This window comes from Pagrus pagrus (assembly GCF_965226575.1).
Source record: "Pagrus pagrus genome assembly, chromosome: 13".
Taxonomy (NCBI): Eukaryota; Metazoa; Chordata; class Actinopteri; order Spariformes; family Sparidae; genus Pagrus; species Pagrus pagrus.
The window spans coordinates 14,751,909-14,779,773 of NC_140197.1; the positions used below are offsets into that span (position 1 = coordinate 14,751,909).

At 43.4% G+C, this 27,865-nt stretch overlaps 1 protein-coding gene across 1 annotated transcript; it reads left to right on the forward strand.

The window, feature by feature from the left end:
- Positions 1 to 1,017: 1,017 nt before the first annotated feature.
- nherf1b (NHERF family PDZ scaffold protein 1b) lies at positions 1,018 to 27,087 on the forward strand. Its single transcript, XM_084371630.1, has 6 exons — positions 1,018 to 2,054; positions 17,934 to 18,104; positions 20,433 to 20,586; positions 22,454 to 22,497; positions 24,998 to 25,117; positions 25,299 to 27,087. The coding sequence occupies exons 1-6, from the start codon at positions 1,446 to 1,448 to the stop codon at positions 25,434 to 25,436; spliced, it is 1,236 nt and encodes a 411-aa protein (XP_084227756.1). The 5' UTR covers positions 1,018 to 1,445; the 3' UTR covers positions 25,437 to 27,087.
- Positions 27,088 to 27,865: the final 778 nt, after the last annotated feature.

Here is a 27,865-nt window from a genome sequence, read left to right on the forward strand (position 1 = left end):
ACACCTTTAGACACCTCTTCTCCCACTCGCATCTGAGTCACACTGCAGGCACATTAAGGAGCCTGTGCATTCTCTATCCTTTACTTTGAAAAGATTATATATATATATATATATATATTTGCATGACTTCCTGTTAACTAACAGCTGAATTCTCCTGAGCACACAGGTCGCTTTAAATATCAAGGTTGTGTCGAGCCGTCATGTGTCTGTCCCCTTCTCTCAGCCGGAAAGTCAAACATCCCAAGGTTTTCCTCCAGCAGCTTCCTGTCAGCCACTCTTTTTACTGTCGTGTCACTCATATCTCTGAATGACCAGAGGGGCACTGTGTTAACTGGCTCCAGGATGTTAAAAATGATGCTGATCATCATTGTTACATCAATCTCTTGTCAGGTTTCAACCACATGTGTGCATATGGGTCATTAGAATTCAATATAATCTGAAAGCTGGTATATCACCGAGTCATCACTAGGTTTTATCAGGTTATTGAAACTATCATCGTGAGGATAAAATATCTTGGATGTTATTTCTAAAAAAAACTCCTCAACCCCCCTCATTTATACATCACATTACTGAAGTAATGTATTACTTATAAATGAATGGGTGGATACTTAAAGGAGAATTTAGATTTAGAAGAGAAAATAAATCTTCACTGATTGATTTTAAAGACTGAATAGACAGACTGTCCCCAAAGGATAACACAATTTTATACTGTCTTACTTGGTTATATTGGCAACACCACCTAACTAGCTTCGAGACAAAGCTAGTGCACCTTTACAGAGGAAAGAAAATATGCCCATAATAAGATTTATCTAGTGCTGATCAGAGAGCGCAACATGAAAATCATCTGAAAGTCAAAACAAGTGAGACACAAGCTGCGAGTGTCGAAAAACAAACTGAAATTATTCACAAAAAAAATAGTTTTATAAAATCATAAAAAAACGTCGACACTATCTTGTTTTTCCTGGACAGCCTCGGTTTGTGTTTACTCATCCGTTCCTCTCCACTTTGCATGAGGCGGCCAGCTGGGCTGTTCCGTGAACGCACCTCCCTCTTCCTGAGTGGCTCTCCTACTTTTTTTTGTCGCGCGCTGAAGGGAGCAGCCTGCCGCCGCTGCGTGACTCTACTCAGCCCCGAGCCTCAGTCCACAGGGTCAGGACCCGAACCACGGGAGGAGAGTCTGAGACCAGGAGGATTTACAGCAGGTGAGAGGATCGCATCAGACCTCGACTCGTGTGAGAAAGTGGGAAACAAACATCAGCACCGTTTCCCACGGACTAATCTCCCCAAGAGGGCGGGGGCTGGGTGTTTTTCCTCTAAAGGGGTACCACTCGTTTACACACACCCCTCCTCGGCAGCATCCTGAGCAGGTCTTCTGGCCATTTCCACTTTGAAACCAGCAACAGGTTGAGCCGCAGCAGCAGCAGCAGCAGTGTGAAGGCGACACCATGCCGAGCAAAAGCCAGTGTCTGCGCCCGCGGATGTGCACGCTGGAGAAGGGGGACAACGGCTACGGCTTCCACCTCCACGGGGAGAAAGGTAAGACGGGCCAGTTCATCCGGCTGGTGGAGCCCGACAGCCCGGCTGAGACCTCGGGGCTCCGCGCCGGAGACCGGCTGGTGTTCGTGAACGGGGAGGAGGTGGAGAACGAGAGCCACCAGCAGGTCGTGTCCCGGATACGAGCCACTCTGGGCCGGCTGGAGCTCGTGGTGGTGGACCCGGACACGGAGCAGCTGCTTAAGAAACACAACATGAAGTGTCTGCAGGAGTACGTCACCGACGGCGTCCCGCTACCTTTCGACGAGGAAGAGGAGGCGGTGGAGGAGCAGCAGCAGCAGGAGGAGGACGAGGTGGTGGTGGCGGAGGAGGAGGAGGACGTGGAGGTAGACGGGAAGGAAAAGCTGGATGTCAAAAAGGACGAGGTGGAGGAAGACGAGGTAGAGGAGGAGGAGGAGGAGGAGAAGCAGGAGACACCGAGGGAGTCCACGCCGGTGCCGGAGAGTAACGGGGAGATCCACGGGCACGTCGAGAAGAAGCTGAGCATCAACTCTGAGAAGGTGAGTGAGGTAGAAAAAAGTTTCGTCCCCTCTGTGTCCTCCAGCTTTACTTTAAACCCACTGAGGAGAGAAGAGGTGCTCCGTGCACCCACACGCTGCCGGGCTGTGGGCGCGCAGGGTCAGCTGGCTGCACACTCACTGTGGGTGAGAGGACAAACACCCTGGTTCAAGCCAACAGGGATTTAAAGGAGAAGTTCAACCAAAAAAAAGAAAATTCAGTCATCATCTGCTCGGCCTCATGCCGATTGGAAAGTCAGGTGAAGTTTCGTAGTCCACAAAACATTTCTGGAGCTTCCCAGCAGAACAGCGTCCTCTGAAACAACTGAGGTAGATGGGGACTTGTTTTAAAATGTTAAAAAAAACAACCGTAAACAAACATAAAATGGCTCCATACAGCTCGTCCAGCGCAATCCAAGTCTGAAGAAGCCAAAAGATCTGAAATTGATTTGAAAATATGTTGTTTACACTCTTTTAATGCCAAAATCTTCATGGTAGCTGCTAAGCTGAAAGCACACCCTGTCTGATATAGGTCGACCATGCACCAAGGTTGTATATAACATCTTTTAAAATCAGGTTGGGATCTCAGGGCTTCTGGAGACATGAATTGTGCTGGACAAGCTGTATCGAGGTTGTATTTTTATGTTTTAAAACAAGTCCCCATCCGTTCAGTTGTTTCTGAGAATGCTGCAACACTGTTTAGTTGTGAAGCTCCAGAAAAAAAGGTTTTGTGGGCTATGAAATCTCACCCGACTTCCCATCAGCAGGCTGGCTGAGTTGATAATGACTGACTTTTAATTGTGTTGGTGAACTTCTCCTTTAAACCATGACCACCCTCTCTGTCTGAACTGATTGTTATGCGTCTCAGTCCCTTTAAAGAGCAGCTCAGCCTTCTGTTATTACAGCGATGTGACTTTGTCAAGCAGCAATGACAGGCTGCAGCTCCGCACCAAAGCAGGAAAACACTTTGAACCGACATGGTGTTGTGCCTTTGTGTAGTTAAAATCAACCATGACAAATATCTCACATTGCTAAAGCCATCCACAACAAACAACAGGAAATAGCTGGTCTCTTTATATTTTTGTTAATCGCCACAAAATGAGTGAATTTGTTTTCAACCTTTGATCGTTGTCTGTAAAACATTATGGGCACATTCTCTCTCCGCAGTGGCCACTTGTTGCTGTGTCTGCCCTTTTTTTTTCTCTTGCCACGCTGTCTGTCTGTCTGTGCTTGTGCTTGTGTGTGTGTGTGTGTGTGTGTGTGTCTGTATGTGTGTGGCTGTGAACTCAGGGTTCATTAAAACACACTTGAGGAGACGAGGGTCCCTTCAGTCTGGAACATCTGTGCCCCTCACTGCATCCTGGATGTTTACCCCCGAGGCTGTTTCTGTCCAGCTCTCGTTCTCTTGGCACATTACTGGAGGTGGGACAGAGGTGGGAAGAAGGGCCACAGTGTGCTGAGACAACAGCAGTCATGAACAAGACCCTGTTGTGGTCAAGTCTTTCTCTGTGTCACTCTGTTTAATAGCACAGAAACACGTCCGCAAGTGCATCTAATTTTCTGCCCATGTGACAGGCAGATGGTAGCCAAGCCGGCATCTGTGTGGTCTGATAGAGACAATATTGTTTAATAATGAAACTGTCCCCCGCAAGCTCAAATTGATTATCTTCAGTAAATATGAAGCTACTGTTTGCAGCAGATTATTTTAGCTTAGTCTAAAGTATGAAATAAAAACAGTCTGCAATATAATCCCCTGTTAAACACAATGTATCCCTTTTACACTCAAAGCAGACACAGTATGACATGTTAATTACTGAACTTTAGAGGTGATGGTCGGCAGATTTTGTTATGCAGGGACCTACGAGAGCTAGCTGTTTCCAGTCTTTATGCTAAGCTAAGCTAACCGACCGAAGTTCCTTTAAAACCGATTCATATTTCCATCAAAGATTCGCTCAATAGTTGATTGTTGGATCTCAGATCTTTCAGTTGGTAGCTTGGGTCAGATGCCAACACAAAGCATCGGCATTTGACTATCTAGGGATGAGACTCAACAATGTGTTTCTCCAGGAAGTTACATTTCCTTGCTTTAAGTCTACGAAATGCCAAAAAAGGGAGAGCACAACTAAAATGTCACATTGTCGATACCGAAGCTCTCCTGAGCAACTCGGTTTTCTATTTAATGGGCTTTGTTGTGATGACATTCGACATGTGTTGCAAAAGCGCGATTACAATTAAGACAAGGGAGGAGGAAATTACGTGAAGGACGATATCAGTTGAGAAACTCTCACTCACTGCTTCCTCACATTGTTTCCTCAGAGTAACAGTGTAATGACGGCGTTCACATATCCAGAGAATGCAGTCAGTGTTTCAGGTGTTTCAATGGCCCACGCTTGTGCACCGCACTTGAGGTTAATGTTGTTTGTCCGAGGAATATACAGCGATTGTTCCCGTGTTTACTCTCGATACTCTCCGCAGATGGCTTAATGGAGCTGTGGCGGTACCGTTCACACTGGCACGCAACCCAGAAGGAAGTGGCGTTGTAGAAACAAACAATAGCACTCCTAACAAACTTATTTTCACCACTTGGATTTTTAATTTCATCTGCCTCCCAGAGCTTGACGAATGGAGCAAACATCCAGCACGAATCATGCATTTCTGTTTCATACAAGAGCACAGTGTGTACAAGTCTTGTACAAGTCTAAGTTTCTTGGGGACAGACGACACCGTGAAGTGTGAGAGGGTGTAAATTGGACTCGAGGGATGCAGTTTAGAGTCCTCCGTGTCTCTACGTTACAGTCAGAGGCACCTCAGGGTGTGTTGTTCACATCGACTCTTTTAGGAATTCTCTCCCTGCATCCTGTCCGGCATTCCTGTGCCCGGCCAATGACACACACACACACACTCACACACACACACACCCTTGTACAATCTTGGAAGACAGCGTCAGTTCAACAGTCACACTGACGTCCGCACTCCTGAAGTCTGGCCCCGTCTTTGAAGGGACACAAAAGAGGGTTCGAAAGGGAGCGACGCCTTCTCCGGAAACTGAGGAGTCTCGCTCACGGTTGCCATGGTTACACTGATGTCGTGTGTGTGTGTGTGTGTGTGTGTGTGTGTGTGCTGTGCATGTGCGAGAATGGAGGTAGGCGAAAGTGAGACAGTGCAGGGGAGGTGTGAAAAAAACTGGAACAAGCATTGATGGAGGTCAAAACATGGAGCGTGGCCCGGGAAGAAAATAGGAGCGGCTGTCGTCATCGTGGAACAAAACACACACACACGCACGCACAAAAACACATAATCGGTTCCAAAGGTCGTTGTTTTGTTTACCAGGCAGTAAAACTTTTACTAAACCTTTGCTGAGTGCAGTGAAGTGGTAGTGGATGATCTGTCTTTCTCTAACAGCTCATGTTACAAATCTGGATCCATCAACTCATCCAGAAAACAACTTGTCGATACGTGCTGTCTGTCTATCTGTCTGTCTGTCATTTCATTCAGTCAGTTCTTGGAGAGTGAGTCTGCCTTAAAACACCATTTGATTCACTGAAGCCTCACATTGGCTTCAGCTAAATATTGGACGTATTTTTTTCATCAAATGAAGACTGGATCTTGTCCTTCATCACATTGGAAACATGTTGGGATCTTTTAAATGCACAAACAAACTTGAAACTATAATGATGCCTTAACACACGGATGAAAACACATCCTCCTTGGTGAGGATAACAATGGTAACCTGTCAATAATTCATATGATTAATTGCTTCATTGTTGGGTCTTATATTTTACAGAATACAGCCCGTCACAAGTCCAAAGAGACAGCTTCATATTTATTTTGTGTTACCAGCAGTCGGAGACACAAATCCATTGACGATGATAGAAAACAGAGAAAAGCTGCAAATCCAAGCAGAAAACAGCTGACGTTCAGAAAACGTCCTTGAGAGATCACAATACATCGGTTATTTAAGTGCTGATGAAAAGCAGATGATTTCACTAGCTTTGCAGGTCATTATTTAATAAACATTTTTAAAAATGTGATTGTGTCATCATACTGCTCCGGCTGCTTCTTCAGTGATTCATTCAGACTGAGAGTGAGAGAGAGAGAGAGAGAGAGAGAGAGAGTGTGTGTGAGGGTGAGAAGTTTTTTTTGGGAGTCTCCCTGAATGGGCGCCGGCTGCTTACATAAACACTAATTACAGGAGAAGAAGAGTGCTTGTGTCAGATGAAATTGACCGAGGATAGATGATATCTGGTACTCTGGCAAGTGTTTGTGAGAGTGTGTGCGTGACTCTCTGGAGGTGTGTGTGATTCTCCTGTATCTAGATCTCCAGTATCTCTTGTGGCGACTTAGTGTCGATGTGCCTGCTGGTCGTCGCTCCTCTCTAATCTGAGCCTCTAATCTGCGCATTCGCATAAAACCTGCTCATTAGAGAGCTTGAAGCCTTCAACCGCTGCCTTCCCCACACATGCCTTGCTTTTTACATAGAAAGCGCGGTTCCTTAACTGCACGGGACGACGTGTTTTCCCTAAACAAATCATCATCCTCAAGCTGCTGCGTGGGAGGATTCGGTCTATATTTGTATACACTCCGCTGTACGGCCTTCAGTGCACAGCTTGACAAAGGTCTTTGTAATTCGCCCGTCTCCTGAAGCAAAAGCTCATGTGTTTTCACATTTCAAACGACAATGAAATATTTAAGTGACCCTTTTTAAGGAATAATTCAGCCAAGGGTTTCATCACGTCCATGTAACATTCCTATCTGTGTACCGTCACGTCTCATTCAGGAGAGAATAACTTGAGTTATCGGTCCACGTTCACCTGACGTAATGCCTTCAGGAATAGCCCGTGCATACGATTTTCTGTTAATAGAATGAACGTCAGCTTTCTATGATTATTTGTCGTGCATTAGAGGCAGAAATGGCCACACCCTCAGTAAGTATTCGAAGCAGGATGGTCAGGGGTGTGTTTCTGGCTGCCTGCTGCTGTCTATGGGAGTCTTGGCCTGTGCACAGACCCCAGGACGTTTGTGCTCATTTCCTGTCATTGTTGTCGGTGGAAGATTTCCCCCCACCCCGTCGTCTTGATCCTCTTCTCACCCCCCTGGAGTCCAAGCAGCTTGTAGCAGGACAGTAATAACTGAAAGGTTAGAGAAACTGTCTCACCGTCACTGTGTCTGAGCAAATACCAGCTGAACAGAAGATATAATGCAGTGATACAGACGCTGGATGAATGGCCAGTCATTCAAGGTGAATCGTTGCTCAAAGTAAACAGCATTTCCAGCGATGTTTGTTGGTTTCATTGTCATTGAAGCTATTGTAACATTGTTCAGGCTCTGTTTGGATAATGGAGTGCTTGCAACGGTGTTTGTCTGACAGGATCAGATATACTCGGTGATTCATCTGATCGGCCACACACGCTCGCTTGACGTTCGCTCACACGGCACATTTTGAGCATTTATATTTGTTTCGTGCGAGTGTTTTTACATTACTGTGTGTGCTTGTGTTTGTATGTGTGTGTGAGAAAAGTTTGGGAGTCAACCCTTCCCTCTCCTGCTCTTTGTTGGTTGTTGGGCCGTGTGTTCGAGAGGAAACTGCCTTCACGATAAGACGTGGCAGAGATGGTTCATCGTGTTCCTGCTCCAACATTTATTTGTGCATTTGTAAGAACTAATGAACGAGTGCAGTGGCACACTGGTTGTATCAGTAACCAGGAATAATAATCCAATGGCAGTATTGGATTTACAAGTAGGGCTGCACTTATAAAAAAGCTCTCGTCCAACTGAAAAATCCCTTTTGTTTTCAGTCCTAATAGTCCTAATAGCAGCTAATACACTCAATAAGTGAGAATCGCAGAACTGTAAAAGAGCCATTAAGATAACAATTAATCCGTACCAAAGGAAACACAACCACATTCTCATATCTAATGCTGCTCAGGTTACATTCATGTCTTACAAGCCACATGCAATGGTTAGATTCTCTCTATTAAGTTATCTCTGTGTACGGTTTGTGTTTTTAGTAACCACCACCAGGCAGGCAGTCTTCACAGTGGCTTTCATTGGAGTAGCTGTTTTTGTGTGTGTTATGGGCGGGAATCTTGGAGTAACTCATGATACGATATTATCAACAATCCCAAGATAACCACCAGTATATCACCGGTGTTTTGCAAGACAGTCACGCACTATTCATTCCAATATGTGTTTATCCGAGGAAAACGTAAAAGGACTTTAGAGACACACTTGGTATCATCTGAGGAACAGCGTGTACAGATGTAAGTGTTCTCTGGGCCTTTTTTAGTAGCAGACAGTGGAGCGATGACAGGAAATAAGGGGAGAGAGACGGTCTGTAACCAAGACATTATGATTTCATGGTCAGCATCTTAGAGGCCAACAGGACAACCCAGTATTAGCTTTTTTAACTGCTAACCACAGTTCAGACCTGCACTATTGTTTAAATGTCACATGGTCAAAAACTGGCAAAAAGGCACAAATGTTACATCTTGAGCAAAGAAGGATCCAGTTCTACATCACCACAGAACATAATATCGCTCTATTGATTATGTCCTTTCAATTTTTATTACTCTCGCTCGCTGACACTCCTCAGTGACGTCAGTCCAAACAACAGCACCACTGTCCCGTCCCCACGGCCAAGACCACTGTGGCCCAGGTCAGGGGTGGAACCTGAACCCTGCGTACGCGAGCGTATGTGAGTGGGTGGATGTTGGGGTTGCTGGTGATTGGGTCCCATGGGATACTGGACGGAGACTCTACAATGCCACATTCCAGTTCCCTCTCCATTCTGCCGAAGGTTCACCACCCCCGGCTGGACAATGAGCCGGAGGGCCGCGCCCTGCCGAGGGTGGGAGGGAGGGGAAATGACTTGCTGCTCGCCCTGAAATAGACTCACCCCCCCCCACGCCTCCCACCTCCCTTCCTACCGTATGAGACAGAGATGCCATACATCGAGTACAACCAAGACAGAACAAATTAATGTACACTGTTGGTGTTATTTATGTACACTGAATGGTACCAGTGTGCAAATGTCAATCCCAAAATACTTCAAAATACTGTTTAAACAGTTAATAATGCAGTTTGCTGTCTGTTATTTGGTAGTGGTATTTTGGCTATGCTCAGTCCGAGGCTCTATAGATTATAATATCGGTCTCACACGTCTGGGTATGTTAGCATGCTACACAATAATAAACTAAGATGGTGCACATTAGAAAACATTATACCTGCTTTGGATTAGCATGTTAGCATTGTCGTTGTGCGCACTGTTTTAGACCCTTAGTTCTTGTGTTTATTCATGTCTGCAATATTTTCTCTTGTTATTTTGGCTTTTATTCAATGTCAGCATGATATTTCCATCAGCCTCAGCTGTTGTGCTAAGTGCTAATTAGCAATTAGCACATGTCAGCATGCTAACACATCAAAATAAGATGGTGAACACGGTAAACATACATGCAAACATACGTGCGGGGCATCGACATGTTAACATGTTGGTATTAGCATTTGGCTGCAGACTCTGAACACAAATAACAAACATTCAGTAAATGGCCTGCAGTCACAGTATGGTATTATTTTCTTCAGAAACTCATCATTTTACTTTTTACATGCTCTAGGATAGAGATAAAATATACATTTTTCCATTAACAATAGCCTCAATAAAGCCACACTGCACATTTTGAATAAAGAGCATGACTTTTTCTGGAGCAGTAACTGTCAATCTCTTCACCGTGCTAACGCCTGTGGCTTCATCACTGCCCGCCACCTACACGCTCCGCTTCCAGCTGGATACAACAGGCAGCCGAGAGGTCTAAGTAATGAACTACTGGTGTGTATGCAGTGTGAGTGCGACTCCATCGTGTTGTCACTTCTGCTTGAATTCTGAGGCCGAGGCATTGCAGTTTTTTCTCTTTCTCTTTCTTATTGATTTTCTCACATCAGATGCCCTTTGTGTTTGCGTGGGAGAAGTGGAAGAGAAACTTGAGGTTGTTTAGCCGATGCTGGTTTCAGGTCTGCAAGGGCGGAGGGTCAGGGACAGGAAGACTGGTTGAGGAGATAAAACATGTTGACTCTGTGGTTTGTGGTGGACTGAATGCAGTGGTGATTTTTAAATGGTAGACTTAAGAGTGGACAAACTCAAGATGCAGAAGACCCTTTAGTAAAAAGCCGAACCTGCCAGCTCCATTTTCAAAGAACTTAAAGCGATGGCGAGGCCTTTCTGGTAATCAAGACCACCCCATTTGGTCTTATCAGTGCATGCACCCCTGCTGTGATGACTGACGTTACTTTTCCATTTTCAGGCCTTCCCCCTAAAGAGTCTATTGTAACGGAAACCCTCAGTGGAACCTTTCTTTGGTGTCTTTTGTAGAGCCAGTTTGTCCCATCCTCAAATGGACGAGGGGGGGACAGTAGGGTGCTTTGTTCCCCCCCTTTGCCTGCCTCGCAGCTGGTTCAATGGTCCAGCTTGAAATCCAACACCCCCCTCCTGCCTGACGGAGTGGTGCGCTCCGAACACTCAAGAGCACAAAACTTGTGCTGTGCTGGTTAAAAAGGAACCAGGTTCACATCAAACATTTATTAAGTCTGCCCCCGAGGCCGTCAAAAACTACACGACAATCACAAGGAGCGGGAGGTCAGCGATCTGTCATGTCACTGAGTAACCATGGTGCCTGGCAGTGTGTCACTTTAGTGGTTATTCTTTATGGTGATCAAAGAGGCTGAACTCAGGGGAGAGCTGCCCCTCTCTTATTAGACCGACGGGGGGGACGAAGAAGGAGAAAGAGAGATGAAAGAGAGGCTGATTTGGAGGACATATCTGCATGAACACATCAGCTGAGTCTGACAGTTTTCATTTGAGTTTACTGGATGTCGTCAGCGGCCGTTTGGTTAGAGGGAGAACAGTGCAAATACGTCAAGTCAGGTGTTAATTATAGGAAATTTCAGCATGTGACCTTTTTATGTGAATCTAGAAAAGGGTAGTTGAGTCAGAGAGCCAGAGCTGTGCAAGAATGACACAGGCCTGCAGCAATAGACGTCCTACACTGAATGTGTGCTGCTTTATGAAGGCCTGCAGTTACACATCAGACCGCTGGCCAAGCATGGGGAAAATATGAAGCAACTGGCAGCCGCTGGCATCTCTCTCACACACACACAGACTGCTCCATCCACGCCAGAGACCGCTCACAGCTACAGTGTCGAAGCGAATCAGCAGGAGAGGCTGGGAGATGCAAACCTGCGGTGGCTGAGTCACGGGGTGGCAGCGGGTGATAAACATGATGGATGGTTACAATGAATGTAGTTGGCTGCTTTTTAATGCTCTATGAGATTATTTGGATGATGATAATCAATCAGTTTGGCTTGTCAAACACTCACCTGTGGGTACCTCAAGGTAAAAACAAAGGACTCTGTGCTCCTGTGGCCTTTAAGCCAGGGAACGTGCACATAAATAATGACATTTAATCATTTTTAACATGGCATGGTTCTCAGTATGGCAAAGCTGGTCTGTCAATCAGTCTACACTGAAATATCTCAGCTACTCTCAGATGGATTAACATGAAATTTGGTACGGACGTTCATGGTCCACAGATGATGAATCTTACAGACTTTGGTGACCCTCTGACTTGACCGGTATGAGGTTCACATTTGTGTTTTTGAGTGAAATATCTCAACCGTTGAATGGATTGCTGTGAGATGTGAACACATCCATGTTCCCCTCAGGATGAATTATAATAGCTTTGGTTATCCTCTATTTATTATGCACCATTTCATTTGTCCAAACGTTTAGTTTACGACTAAATAATACAAAAGCAATTATATTAGCATCAGATGAACTTTGTGTTTACTGCTAATTAGCAAATGTTAGCATGCTACACACTTAACTAAGATGGTGCACAATGGGGAAAAACAATATCTGCTCAACATTCTGGCGACAGGTCTGGCTATGCAAGACTACGCTGTGCCAAAGTTCAGCCTCACAGAGCTGCTAGCATTGTTCATGTAAAGGTTCATTTGACCCCTTAAGTTTTAAGATTGTTTTTTGACTGACCATGAAATTGCCTACAACATCTGTGACCTTTGGTTTACTTTTTGTAAAGCTGCAATTTGTGTTTTAAATATTCACTGTTACATTCCAGGCAGCAAAGATTTTCCAAAAATGGCTTTTTATGGGGTTGGGGAATTCATCGCTTCACTTTAGACTCTAGAGACTACAGACAGAGAGAGGCGTTGCAGTTACAACAGAGGCCTGTAAGTTGAACTTTACCTCAATATCTTATCTCTTGGCTATCGCAGCTTCCTGAAGAAAACCAGAAACAAGTCTAAAACAGGGTTACATCAACCTCAGGATGTAGAACCTGTAAACTCGTGAAAACACATAGAGAAACAAACTGTGCGCTGAAGCAGCAGATGTAGTGAGATTTGTGAGGCAGCCGAGTGACTCAGAAGTGTGTTTTGAGAATATTAACACGGGGCCTGGTATTGTTTTGGAGCGATTGGTATTCAAAGCAATCACTTATTTTTTTGTTGCCAAAGCCATCTGAAGACTGTGCAGTGGGGACACAAACCACACTCAGACATTAGCGGCCCTGAAAGGGACTTTACAGCCGCAGACGTTAGAGTGGAGCTGGTTCAATAGACGTGAGTCTAAGTGCGAACAAATATGTTGCAATTCAACTTTCTAAATGACGGAAAGTGGTTTCTCTTTATGTGGACTGCCTAGTATTACTCAAGTTTGTATCCACCCAAGTCAGTGTTACTGTTTTAGGGTTATTAACTGCTCATGTTCAGTTCAAAGAGTTACTGGACTTTATATCAGCCGGGCATCGCAGTACAACTCGTGATACATCATCCAAGAAAACAATGGTATCATGAAACACAGTCTACACGTACTGCAAGACAGTACAATACATCACAATCTGTGTCGCCGAAGAGACAAACAAACCATAAATAGCTATTTAACATTTCAGAGTGCGTCCAGCATTTACTCACGACATTATGAGATAAAACAGTGAGGCCTTTTGAACACTCGCACAGCAGCACGTACACACACGTGCTGATATAAGAAATGTAAACATCCAATAAATAATAAAATATCTTCACTTTTTTTCTTTTTGTGGTCAAATCTGTTGACAGGAGGCGTTGTATGTTTATAGAGACTGATGTCTGCATGACTGTGAGTCAGTTGCCATCACAGAGTGTTGTGGTTGTATTGTAATACCTATTGTGAGCTTCTTAATCTTGCACCCGACAAAAAAACCCACATTATAATTGAGAGGTAATGAAAACCAATACTAATTGTTAAAACAAACCCAAACTAACTGAAAATAAACTAATTACATAAAACGAAATAAAAATTGAAATTAATGGAAAAATAAAAATGTGTTATTTTTGCCAAGAGTTGGATCAGAAGTTCACTCTCGTGTCTTCAGCAAACACGAGGCTGTTTAGCTTAGCTCAAGACTGGAAACAGGAGGAAACAGCAGGCTTTGCTCTAAGCTAACAAAACCTGCCTACCAGCACCTCTAAAGCTCAATAATTAACATGTTACATCTTTTTTATTTATCTGGAAAAGAAAAAAAAGGAAAAATTGGAACCAGTGACCAGTTGCCAGGCAACCAGCAGTTGTACCAGGAAGTCACTGGTTCAGACCAGGAAAGATTACAGCACATTAACCCCAGTAAAACATATATACGATAGTTTACAATACAAGCGGTTTTCACAAAATGTTGAACTCTCTCCGACGAGTTAATATAAGATACTGGAACCTGTGATGTGTTTGTGCAACAGTTTGTGTTTCTATCACCATTCCTCCCTTCTCCCCTCTCTCACGTCCAGCTTTTTTTACAGGATGTTTCAGGTTAAGACGGGATAAATATTAGTGCTGTGTCATAGCTTATGTTTATGCTCGGGGATCATGACGAGTTGAGTTTCTAATCCATGTCAGATTTGCCTCGTGGTCATGCTAACCAGGGTTTCAAAGAGGCTTGTTGATGCCTGGCTTCTCTTATTAGACGTCAAACACTCTTATTTAATCCCGGCTTTGTAGAGACACTTCACCCTCTACATGCAATCTAATGAAAACCTCCTTTCCCATGATGTCAGGCATGTGTGTTTTTGTGCATATATTTGGTGTGTTTTTGTATATTGATTTCTCTTTCATGTCAGGAAGTTGAGGCAGTGCAGGGGGGAAGCATATTGAGGGAAGATGTGTCAACAGTTCCTGTTCAACACTTCCCTCCTCAGAGGAAAGTTTGTGTCACAGAGACAGTGTGTTCATCTCGAAACACTATTTTTCTGGCCTAAGAGGAACATTTCACACAATAGAAAACTATGTAACTTTGATCTTTAAGTGATACAGAGAGATATTGATAATGAGGAGGGTTTGGAGTATTTGAGGGTCTGGGTGTTTCAGAAGTGCATCAAACTCCAACAAAAACTGTCTTTTCTTATTCCCAAGTGCCCACTAGATCCATTTAAGTAACGGATCTGCCTAATATCTAATATGCCTTTTCATGCTTTTATCTGTAAAAAGACTTAAGGACTACTCAAGGAGAGTCTCGTGTGGTTACCTCTCTACACCAGAGATCCTGAGATGGCAGCTCATTTGAGCAGATATGAGCTTCTATGCCCGCCCTAGAGCCTACAACAGCCAACGAGTGATCAATGAAGACGAGTGACCCTTTCTCCCTTTCTGAGTGTGATTTAGATGATTTGCTTGGCAGTCACAGAAACCTTTTTTTCATTATTTAAAAATATTAAAATCCCTAAGTGGAAATAGGACTTTTACACAGTGTAACGAATATGTCAGGGTTGACTGTCAACATCACATTACGTGAGGCAGTCAAGCATTTCCACAGCCCTGCTGCAGGCTTGCAACAGCCAAACTAACTCTGAGGAAGATGACTTAATCTTTCTTTTGTTTTCCTTCCACATATCATGAGCCTGCAGATGCTTTAGGCTCTGGGAAGTCCTCTAAACAAAATAAAGAGTCTGAGAGGAAGTATATAAATGCAGACCTCAGGACAACACTAAGTCTGTCTGAAACAAATATTTAGTTTTCCTCGTTGTATGACACTGGTTTAGGCAAGAGCCTATGAGACAGTTATATGATATCAGTTTGTATTTACAGAATTTTCCAATGATGTCCCAGGCAATGTACAGCAGAAACACAAGCATACTGTACAGATTTGACAAGTAGTCATGTCCTCGGTTCCCATCCTGTCCTGCTCGTTCAGCAGATTCCACAGATTTCAGTCCCGCGTGGAGATTCTTCTGCCCTCCACTCCTCTTCGACACAAACCCTCCTCTGTTGTCCCTGCCAGAGCCTCTCTCACCCTCTCTCCCTGCACAGGGATGCCTAACTTCAGCCAGAGCACCCAATCAGGGAGTCAGTTGAGTTGTTGGCCTTCAGTGTTACATCTGCTTCTAGGTGTTCAAAGCACGGATAGTTGAGAGCTCCCCAAGTTCTTCTATCTGTTATCTAATTCCAGGCTTTCATAGGTGGAGAAGGTCGGTGTCGAACACTCAAATGTCCTTTCAGACTGACAGCAGCTAAACGAAGCATTTACTCAAAGCAAAGGTAGAAGAGGCAGCTCTTTTCTGTTCAGTCTGTACTTTGAATTGCATTTTTTACATTTAAAGAACTCATAAAAGAAGGTTTTATTTGAAGTGTGGGTGTAGCACTCGAGAGGATGAAGGACGCGCAATCAGAGATGCCCATTTTTGTGTAATCAGTAACCATTATGATGTAGGGCTCTCGTCAGGAGCGCATCTGATCAGCAGGATAGATGTTTAGCAGGCACTTGACAGAGACGGACACAAAGACAGCCAATCTGCATCACTGATGAGAACAGACAGCTGCTATGCAGCAGATGTTGTGCAACTGTAATGCCATTACATTTAATCTATTATATCTGCGGAGGTGTGTCACAATGTGTAGTACTTCTCATCGTGTTTTTGTTTAAGATATTTAGACAGTACGGGTGAGGATCTTTGACAAGAGACAGGAATTTAAAGGAAATACGCTCATTTGCTTTCATGCTGAGAGTCCGATGAAAAGACTGATACTCCTCTCAGATCCGTGCAGTAAATATTAAGTTACAGCCGGCAGCCGATTATCTTCGCTTACCATAAAGACTGGAACTAGTGGGAAACAGCTAGCCTGGCTCTGTCCAAAGGTAAAAATCCTGCCTACCAACACCTCTTAACCTTACTATTTTGAGCTTTATAGGGGATGGTAGGCATATTTCATTTCCTGTAGAAAGAGCCAGGCTAGCTGTTTCCCCCCATCACGCTAAACTAAGCTAATCAGCCGCTGGCTGTCTCTTAAAGACGGTAATAATGATCTTCTCATTTAAATCTTGGCAAGATATCAGGAAAGTGTATCTCCCAAAGTGTCAAGCCAGGACTTTCAAAGCTATCCTTTTTATAGAAAATGAAATGTTTCTGCCTTAATACGTAAACTGCATGTAAGTGACCATAATTTAAGAATCATCACTTGTCCAAATGAATCCTCCTGCCAGTATCTAAACGGTCTGTGCTGTCCTGAAACTGTCCCAAAGTGGTCAAAGATCATCTGGATTGTGAAACAAAGGAGCGGTGTGTGCAATGTACTGGTGCCACATCACATATTTTCTAGGGGGGAAAAAGGAAAACACCACTCTCTCATTTGGTGCCACCAATGTACAAAGTTTACAAAGTGTGTTTTTAAAAAATCTCTGATTATTTACTTTCATTCTTTGCTGTGTAATTAGAAATAATATATCTTCTTCTTAACATGGTCGTGCTTGTTATTCCCGGAAGTGGGACCAAAGGTAACTTGTCAGAGGGTCTTGTTTTGCTCCATGAGAGAAAAATATTTAATTCTTGTCAGAGGTGGGGCGTTTGTCTTACATTATCCAGTGAAGTGACAATCGCTCAGTGCTCGTGTCAGGTTGTATATAAGAGAAAAATGTTGACTCAGCCCACCTCAGTTATTCTAAGTTAATTTGTGTCCACTGGTGTTGTGAAGTAGCTTTAATAAATCAGCCTCTCGCCTGCATTTTCTAGAAAGTGAGTCATTCACTCTACTTATTAATAGAGGTTGTTCATTGTCTTCAAGTGTTCAGTTGACAGAGGGCGGGAGCACACAGGGAGTGATGTGGAAGGAGTGTCAGGTCACACTTGGTCACAGTGACAAAGATTATTCTGACCAGTACTGCCTCTCCTGTAGCTCCCGTATTTCTGACCTCTTTGATGACCGAGCCATTAAAGCCCCCTCTGCTAAATAAAGAAACTGCCTCATCCATACTGCGGAAGGGAGGTTCTTCGTTTGAGTTTTTTCCTGGATGACAATACAGCTCTAACTCTTCCTGCCATCCCAGAGCAGGACTGGATGGGACTTGGCGAGGGGGGTGGGGGGTGGAGCGGTCAGAGGTCAACGCCCAGCTTCCATTGTCCTCCTCGGAGCCTGGAGCGGGCAGTGCTCGCGGACCGCACCGGAACCGGTCCCTTCCTCCAGCCGGCAAGGCCAGAGTCGAGCCGACTGCCTCCGTCCACCCCCTCCCCAAATTCTCCACGGCAGACCTCCAATCACATGCCTCCAAGACCCTCTTCCTTCCTGGCGAGCAGATTGTAGTCACATGGAGTCAGACAGCAGCTCGTGATTGTCAAAAACAAACTGCACACACACACCCCAGCATGCAGCAGCCACCTGTATGTTCAACCTCGGCTTTATATTCAAGATTAACGAATCACAGGAGCTCTCCGTAATCTTTGTGCCTCTTGTTCTTCCTGAACACACACCCATGGTGGAGGTACCTTTAAAAGCGTATGTATTAGTCTATTGTAACGTGTCACATACAGTGTATTAACACACTGTATCTGTTTTCTTTCTCCTCTTTCCTCTTCCAGGAGGTGTGCACCGAACATCGGCCACGTCTCTGCGTGATCCAGCGAGGGTCTAATGGATATGGCTTCAACCTGCACAGCGAGCGGGCACGGCCGGGCCAGTACATCAGAGCTGTGGATGAGGACTCTCCAGCAGAGAGGGCCGGCCTGCTGGCCAAGGACAGGATAGTACAGGTACTTTAATAAGGTCAATGATAGAAGACTGTGAGACCATGCAGGCAGTAACTCAGTAATAATAAGAGGGATATTCGGGAACATTATTATTATTCCAGTAAGATGATTTTACCGTGTTGAAACTCCTTGAACAGGCTGCCAGAGTTTGGTGTTATGTAAGAGGCATTAATGTACAGTAAGCCCTTGGCAGTTTAAAGGAAATGTACACTTTCAATTCATCTTTATGAGGAGGAACTGATTAGAGTCATTAGAGTTACACAAAAATACACATCCAAATAGTGTATTTTGATTAGTCTGCCGTACTTCCGCTCCAAGCAGCCTACAGGGATTTTTTTATTTGGACAGAAATAGAGAAGAATGGTGTGTTGCGTAATCAGGCTTCACCTATTAGGTATGAGGAAGGAAGCCTGTTTACTTCCAGTGAGAAAAAAAAGTGATTTTTCTCTATAGCAGGATCTTAAAATATAAAGTAAGACATTTTATATTGTATCAGGATAGAATATAAAAGTAACAAATTAACAGTTTGAGGGACTGGTGACATGAAAATAGGATATTTTTAAACAGAAAAGCCGATACCTCTTACTTCTACTCCATTACAACTCAAAGCGAAATATTCACTTGTTGCTCCACTACAATTATTTTACAGCTTTAGCTACTAGTTACTTTACAAATCAGGATTATTGCACACTAAACATATGGAAATGTAAAAGTACAGCTGAAATGAATGAAATGAATCCATGTATAGAAAATGAATCGCAGACAATTTACTGTAGATAATCGTTTAGGTCGTTTTCGAAAGATATCCTCAAAGATACACACAATGCGTCTTGGTGAGAAACATGTTGGTTTACAGGAAAAATACTTCCTTTACTACTGCAGAAATAAAATCTGACCGATCCACATCCACTAAATATTATTACCAGGTCTTCTGAATGCTGCACTCTGTCAGCCCTTTTCCCAAAGTTAACTGTGTGTTCAGAGGAATGTGAAGTGAACTAACAGCCGCTGTGTGGGGTCTTAAATCCCTCCAGACGACTCTGATGTAACTGTCACTGTTAGCAGCCTCACACTGCAATAATCAGCTTCTTAACTGGTTAGGGGTCTGCTCTGCCTCCCTTCCTTTGTGAGACACGTGTGTACAAACAAATCTGATTTTACAACATGTGTTACTTACTAATTCCCACATCACATAACTGCGGCTACAATGTAGGATTGTCACAATAAACTGTGTGTCGTACAAATCTGCAGAAAAGTGTGGCAACAAAATGTTTGATAAAATTTGTTATGCTCCACAAAATGTGATTGCAATATATCCTAATGTATGAAAGACAGCGCTGTCACTGTATTTTTACCACACACCACATGTCCGCTTTTTATTTACAACCTGCCACACTTCCACTCATTATCAAGCCAGCAGAAGCAGAAGCATCTAACAATACACGACTGTGACTCACTCAGTGTAGTACGTTTTTTTAAAACGCATTTAACAAATCAGAGCAGCGGCGTGTCCATTGATGTGGACAGTCATGCGCGCCTCCCTAAGAAATAGAAAGAACTAGAGTAAAGTGAAAAAGAAGAAAGAGGACGGAGGGATTAAAAGTACCATGGAGTTTGAGGTCTCTGAGAGTCTAGCGAGGGGTTTCCAGTCCCCCAGAGGGCCCCAGACAGCCACGCCACCCACTGAGGAGCGGGCTTTGTGGGGAGTGGACAGCCATTGTTACCGCTGTTACTGGCCAAGCAGCTATTGTCCAGCTTCCTCTGTGGGACTGGCTTAGACATGCAGGTCCACCCTATGACCTAAACACACGCACACACACACCCTTCGAGACATTTCTAACATGCTTTCCCATGGTGATTTTATCCCAGAACCCTCAGCTGGTGTGGGAGGGAGCCACCTGACCTGTTGAGTTACTGTATACCAGAGAGTACAGCTGTCACACAGTCGCGTACCACGAAACATGTAAACATGATGGAACACAAGTTGATTTAAAGGACAAACTAAACCAAAGAAAATCATAATTCTTATGGCAGCAGGGCTGGTCAGCACGATGCAACAATTGTTTTGTAAGTTAGAGGTTGAAAGAATGTGTGTGTGTGTGTGTGTGTGTGTGTGTGTGTGTGTGTGCGTATGTGCGTTTGTGTGAGGACACACAGGATTTCCTGCCCTGGGAGCCTCTGGCAGACAGAGTGATAATATTGGCAAAGAAATCCTGACTGTTTGTTCACGTCTGTGCGGGAACAAAGACAGAAAAAAGGAAGAATAGTACATTTTTTATTTTTTTTATTTCGAAGGATTTCCGGTTTTAATAAAACGTGTTCTCTCCTCAGGTGAACGGTGTGTCAGTGGAAGGGAAGACACACTCAGAGGTAGTGGCGGCCATTAAAGTCGGAGGGAGCGTGGCCCGTCTGCTGGTGGTGGACACCGACACAGACACCTTCTTCAAGAGGTGCCGAGTGACCCCCACCCCGGAGCACCTCACCGGTGAGAGGATCATTGTTTGAGACGATGTAGATAATAGATCCGTCTCCTCCTGTCTTCCTCTCGATCCCACCAAATTAAAAGTCTGTCACACAGTTTCTTTCCCTTCCCCCCTCCTTTAAATCTTTCTATCTATCTTTGACTCTGTCTATCCTGCATGGCTCTTTAACTTTTCTTTCTCCCTCTGCCAAGAAATGCAGACAGAGACGCTGAGACACTTCCTGCCCTCCACTTCATGTTGATGCCCTGAGTAGAAAGTTAATCTTTAGACATAAATAGATCAGATCAGACAGATTGGAGTCAGACTCAGGCACATTGTTTGCTTGTAACGAGGGAAGGCTGCAATGCAGATTTCTCTCTCTCCCACAAAAGTCTAGTCTTTTATTTTATTTTTGTTTTTTTATTGATGCAAAAGCAGAACATTAGTGTCTACAGATACAGCTATGATTGAAATGGGGACAAAGAAGGCAAGGACAGAAAAAAGATTTAAAAAATGATTGAAAACAAAACAAAAACACGAGTGACGTCCAAAACAAGGATGAAGTAGTCATTATTAAAAAAGAAAAGTCCGATATGATCACCCCAGGAGGTGGTAGGGATTCAGCGCCTTGCTCAAAGGCACTTTGAGTTGACATAGATCCCGGTGTACCTACCACAGCCTCCAGGTGGAGCTGTAGTACAGTCTGTGACTCGGTGTCTGTTTTTGAAGGCCATCCATCTGTCCACAGCCAAAGATCCTCTGGCAGGTGCTGTGTGTCCTTGCTGGCCAAATGTCTGTTTTCTTTCCCCATTTTTTAATATATTTTATTATTCGGAAATGTTGACAAGGAAAAAGTACGGTGAGCATGGTACTTGATTAAATAGTCCATGTATTTTTTTTCTAGATCATCCAGCACATCACCCACTATTTTCAGAAATTGATCTCTCTCTTTAAGTTAGATCTGTTAGTAAGCACACTGCGGTTTCATAATCTCCTGCACTCTTAAAGATTCAGTGTTTCAGTCCAGGATGGTAAAATAATAAAGCCCTGCAGGAGAGAGATTCCAGTCAGGTGTTTCCCAGGTAACTGCCTGCACTTCACATGCTGCCCACTCAGAGGACACCTGCCTACACTGACTCTTAACTTCAACACACTCACACACAGCCTCTCTCTGAGCTGGCCAGCAGCTTTGTTTGGTTTCCAAGGCGCTCGCTCCAAGTGGCCTCTCAGGCTGGAGCTGGAACTGTGTTTGGACTTGGAGAGGCTCCTTTCAGAGTCACAGAGACACACACACACACACACACTGATACATACATACATACACACACAACAAAGACCCGAGGAAGACGTGAATCTCAGATTAACTCTGACGGAGCAGCTGCTATCGCCTCGAATAATAACCATTAGGTTAGAAACGTTTTTGGGCTGTGTGGAGGATCAGAGGGATGGAAGGTAAGGGACGTGTCGGACCTCTGGGATGATGTCTGTCTGCAGGTGCAACCTCTCGAAAATTCTGTTAAAACATGGCTGCACGGGAACGTCAATGCATTTCTGAGGCAACATGTTCCACCACAGCTATCTGACATGTGGAGGGATTAATTTGAGGAGGAGGAGGGGAGGTTTGGAGGTCCAGGAAGAGCACCATCTCATAGAAGATGAACCATGTGTGAATAATAGATGATCAGCTCATACCAGTGCCATGTAATAGAGTAGGTGTTGGCGGCATGAAAGGTGAGCTGCAGAAAGACTCTTGATCTAGCAGAGTGGAGCTTCCTGCTCTGATGGTGCAGGACTTAAGGACTTCATTGGTCTTGACAGACAGAGAAAGACAGAAAGAGTTGTATTTTTGGACTGTAATGACCGATTCTTGTGTTGTTCTCATGCTTATAGGTCCGCTGCCTGAGCCTGTCATGAATGGAGGGATGGAGGAGAAGGTAAGATTCACCAGCAGCATAAATTTCACTGAGGCAAACACAGGATGACACTTGAAAGAGTGTAGAGCCATCATTTGGTGTGGAAATCAGCTTTAGAGCGAAGCCAAAAGTAGGATTTGAACTTTGAAGTGCGTGAAGAGCTGTCGGTCTCCCACAGCGGCAACTTCCCTCCTCACCGATGGAGCCTCTCCTTCCTGGCAGAGAGGAAGATAACAATAGTTCAGCCTTCTGCTTTGAATACTCTGTAGCTCCTCGTGAGGCAGTCCGGCAGGCCAAGGTCGCACAGCGCACGAGTCACACGCAGCCTTTTCTCTCTCAGGTGTGGTTCGCCACATCAGAGAATTGAGGCGCTGGTGAAGTGAGTTATTAATCACAGAGACGTGTACTGAGCCGACTTTCCTGCGATTGTCTGAATGTTCTGGTGTTCATTGTATGGTGCTGTGTGGAAAACCACACCCAGCTAAAGCTCCATTAGCTTTGAGTTATCTGAAAGCGAACAAGGCCAGATTGTGTATACGAAATAGAAATCATCCAAGAGATAAAGTTAATAGTGTATTATGTGATGGGTATATATCTTGTTTGTTAATCCGTAAACAAACGTGCGTTCAGACATAACATAGTAGTAGTAAATCTTAGAGGCGCACAAAGTCGACACAAAGATGCAATTAGACACAAATTTGTCTGGGATACATAGACGAGGTGAAAAAAAGGAGAAAGATTGGAAGGAAATAACAGAAAGGAACAGTATCTGCTGAGTTCTGAGTTTATTTAGAGGCTGAGCTGAAAATAAACACTCAGAAAAGCTTCCAGGGACACCGTCGTTGTGTCCTTTTCTAGCTAGCTAGTATAACGTAACGGCTAACATTTGTACAGCTGGTACATTGGCTGTCTGAGGAGAATAAATATGAACGGTCAGCAGCAGTCAAATTCAGCGAATTACACAAGATGAAAATTTGTTTGACTTTCTATCTGAACACACCTTAAAAATGACAAATAATCATTTAACAGGGAGTTAGGTGCCGGACTGTAGTTGCCAGGCAACCGGCAGAGACTCCAGGAAGTTACGGCTCTCAGCCAAGAAATAGTCCAGCACAGAATGACCCCATGAAACGCTGAAAAGCTGTTTTTACACTTCACATTTTTTGCAGATAACACGAATAACGTATAACAAGTTAATTAGTGATCTTTAAAGGCGCAGGTAGGCAGATTTTGTTACCTTTGGACTGAGCTAGGCTCACTGAAACCTTGTCTGTGCTAAGCTAAGCTAAACAGCTGCTGGCTGTAGCTTTATATTCACAGCCCAGAAGTGAGAGTGGTACCAGTCATGTTACATAACTCTCAGCAAGACATCAAAATGTCTAAATATCCCTTTAACACAGCTTCTTCTGACTGAGAAGAATCAAACTTTGAACTGCACTGTATATTCCAACAAAAACACAAACTGTATGTGGTGTGTGTGCTTTTCTAACCTCTCCATGGTTGTTAGTGGCATCACAGGAATGCTTTTTGAGGTTCTCTCAGGTTACCAGAGTGTCTAGTTCCCAGGTGAACACACTAGACTTTAATGTAAATCAGCGATAGTAAGATAGCGATAACTCCAGACTTGTATGAAGACACCAGAACACAATCTAAAAGAAACCACTGTGCCGACCGTGGCTGCCTTCCTCTCGGGCGTTTAGCCAAACATGCAAAGAAAAGCTTGACCCGGGCTTCCCGTTACTCAGGGACCGGAGCAGTAAAGTTACATGTTCCTCGTATTGTTGCGTAACAGATGCTTGTTAAAAGGTTGGAGAGCTGTGAGGGAGGGTGGTGCGAGAGGTCAGGGAGAAGTCGTCTTTAACGGCCAGTGGTTTGGAGTGGGTTAAAAGTCCTTGAACATGAGTAGGTTTAACTGGCTTATGTTCAGTGGGCTGGAGACTTTAATACTGATACTTGAAATCTCGTCCTGTAACCTTTTCAACACATTCAAACTGCTACATGAAAACTCAGAGAGAAATGTTGAATAATTCAACCAAGAAGAGACACAGGAAGAGTTTCTCAAAACAAATTCTTCTCCCTGCCCACAGATGTACTAAATACCTCCTTTTGGTAAAAACCCAGATCAATAAATTAGCATCAGGCATGTTTGACAGTAAAATTGCCAAGAAAGAAAAATCCTAACTCACCATTATTTGGTCGTACGTTGTCCTTGGGAATTGTTTTTTTTACTTATGCTTCGCAATGTTTTTCTTTTCTTGAACTAGTTGGCATGTTTGAAATGTCAGATTTCTACTGTGCTCAACAGATAACCAACTCAAATGCAAGGCTGCCCCCCTGTGGTGTGGTCCGGTACCGCACCAAGGCTTGAAATAAAGCATAATAGTTCCCCAATCTCACTTGTTGAAATGTGACTCCCTCGCAGCTCAGTCTTCATGGCAAAATGTTCATGAAGTTGTTTGTGTATTTGATGGTTTTTCTGTTTCTATAAAGAAGTGATGCTGATGAGCGTTTGTGTTTCCAGGTGAACGGTAGAGGGGCCAAAGAGGCGGAGAGGGACTCAAAGCTGTCGGTCAGTCCGTCTCCATCCAACGCCTCGTCCAACGCCTCGCTCACAACCCCGCCTACAAACACCCCACCTGAGGTACATCGCAGGAAATACTCTGAAGCACAAATAAAACACGTAGCATTGAAAAAAATAATGTACTGCTCCTCTGTATGATATAATGTCGACCACGAGGCCCTCATCCAAACAACGTGATGTGCAGCACGTTCTTGATGAAATATGTTGACAGTCTGCGCCTTTTCTGTTTTTTGTTGTTCAGGGTTTGATGTCTGAAGCCTTCCCAGCGCTCAACCTGTCCCTGCAGCAGGTCAAAGAGCTCGCCCACCAGAAACGCTCCAACAAGAGAGCCCCGCCAATGGACTGGACCAAGAAGAATGAACTCTTCAGCAACCTATAGGCCTCTCAGATCACCTCGCACACACACACTCACACGGATTTTGTAGTTAATCTTAAAGAGAGACATCCGAAAGACATTTCTTATCGTCATGACACTAAAAATAGCTTTTTAACTATTGGCCGCCGACAAATCAAAGCTGTTCTGTAAAATATAGTATTCTTCTTATTAGTACTCTTCATGTTATTATAATCCAGATATTATACTGTTCATGTATAATGTGCTACTAACAAGAACAATTCATATGCCAATGAAGGAGAACTGGACCATTTTGAGAATGTGTTTGTGCGTATGTATCCACCATTTTACTTTGTGTGTGTGTTTGTGTGTGGACCCTGACAGTCCCTGCTGGCAGGAGTCTGATGCCTGTGGAAACACCTTTAACGAAGCACTCCTCCGTCTATCTTTTAAAGGTTTATACTAACGTTTGACATGTTAAAAGTTGTCTTTTGTTAGAAAGACAAAGGGACCAGCCACGTTAAACCAGCCTGACAATCAGTTCATCATTTATTTTTTAGTTTGTAGGGATCCTGACACAAGACTGAGTTCTATTGACTTTCAGGTCATTTATTTCAATTTTTTTCTTTTAATGCCATTATCTCAAGATCATACGTTCTTTTTTTCATTATCTTGAGAAAACGAGCTTTGTTATCTAGAGATAAGGAGACAATCGACCTTTCACCACAAAAGGTTTCCTCGTATTGCCTAAAATGTTTATCTACTGGATAGTAACACACCTGCTTTAAGATGACCACTGTCTCTACCTTACAATACTCAGCCCTGTAAATACCTTTACATCAAATCACTTCAGAAAACATTCTTACAACAAAGAGTTTATAAAAAGTGGTTTGCTTATGGATCTCATTAAGTTGAGTGATTAATGATCTTGTTATCCGGCGAAATCGGCCTTTAACAAGAAAAATTTACTGTTATCCGGAGAAAATGAGCTTAGTTGTTTGACATAATGAAATGTTTAAATTGTGTTTCCAAGATAACGGCATTAAAAAATGTCAACATGGCAGTTTCTCTGCTCCCGTACGTCAGAGCTTGTTGTGATATTTTCAGATAAGGCATTGCTTTCCTCATAGAATTATTTCTAACGTGAAACTTTTTTGAATCCCTTTTTTGAAATACTGGCTTTATACTGGAAAGAACTGTGTTAGTGGGTTCTCTTATAATGTATGTATATATATATATTTCATATTTCATGTATATTTTTACATTTCCGACACAAATTCAAACTCTCCGATACGAAAGAGTTCATTTTAATCACATGTATCCAAACTTTGTCTGACTACATGACATCATCTTTTATCGAATGTGAACTAGTTTATTATGAGTAACTTATACTGTCCTCACTTTGCCACCACGTCCGCTGAATGGCTCTTCAGTTTGCAATTTAAGGATATGGGATATTTTTATTGCTCTGTGACATTTTTACACATTTCTATCAATGTCTTAAAAAAATATGTAACTTTGAGATGATGTATTTCTTAAAGAACGTCTGCGCTTCACTAGAGTTTATGCATTTGTCCAGTATTGAGAATAGTGATGATATTTCAAAATGAATGATGATGAATTATATGGAGAGTTTTTTTGTAGCCTGTGTAAGCAGTAATTTCTATACTGTAATAAATCTGTCATCACAACATTATCAACTGATGTTTGTTTTTATTTATTTATATCATCATTACTTGCTTTGTAAATCAATAATGAGCAACACGTAGCAATACATATATGTAGTATGTTGGTCACTGTGTATGCAATGAGAAACAGCAGCTATGATCAATGTTTGTATATTGGATCAACAACAATGGATCACTTGACTACTTGCAAGGCTTGTAATGATACAATCACACGGGAATATCATCTAACACAGTTCTCCTCAGTTTCACAGAGCTTGGCAGCATCTTTAAAACATTGTTTTCATTTTGTGGCACGCACTTTTTTCACTGTTTTCTCACTGCTCTTATGAAGTTGTTTCCAGACTTACTAGGCAGCTGTTGTTAGTGATAATAACCCGATATGCTACCTGCTCAGCAACACACAGCAGGCAGACGAAGTTAGTGATCCGCTGGTTAACATGAGCAAAGAGTTGGTAGAGATCAAGTTCAGAGGTGAAAGAGTGAATATTCAGAATTACATTCTCCAGGAGGCCACAAACAAAGGTTTCATGTAAAGGCTCATTCATGCTCAAAGTACTTGAAATGACTTTCATCAACACGTCGCAATGGCTAAAGGCTGTCAACACTTTTGCCTCTTTCTTAACAGGTACATCATCACAACCTCCTCAATCATTGGCATGTTTGTTGTCAGAATGTCTTGACTCTGAGCTGCCCTCTACTGGATGTGTTGCTTAACATCCATGCCAACATAAAGGACACATGTACTGTAAGTATGTGGGCAGTAACATAGTTTGAGATTGACATACA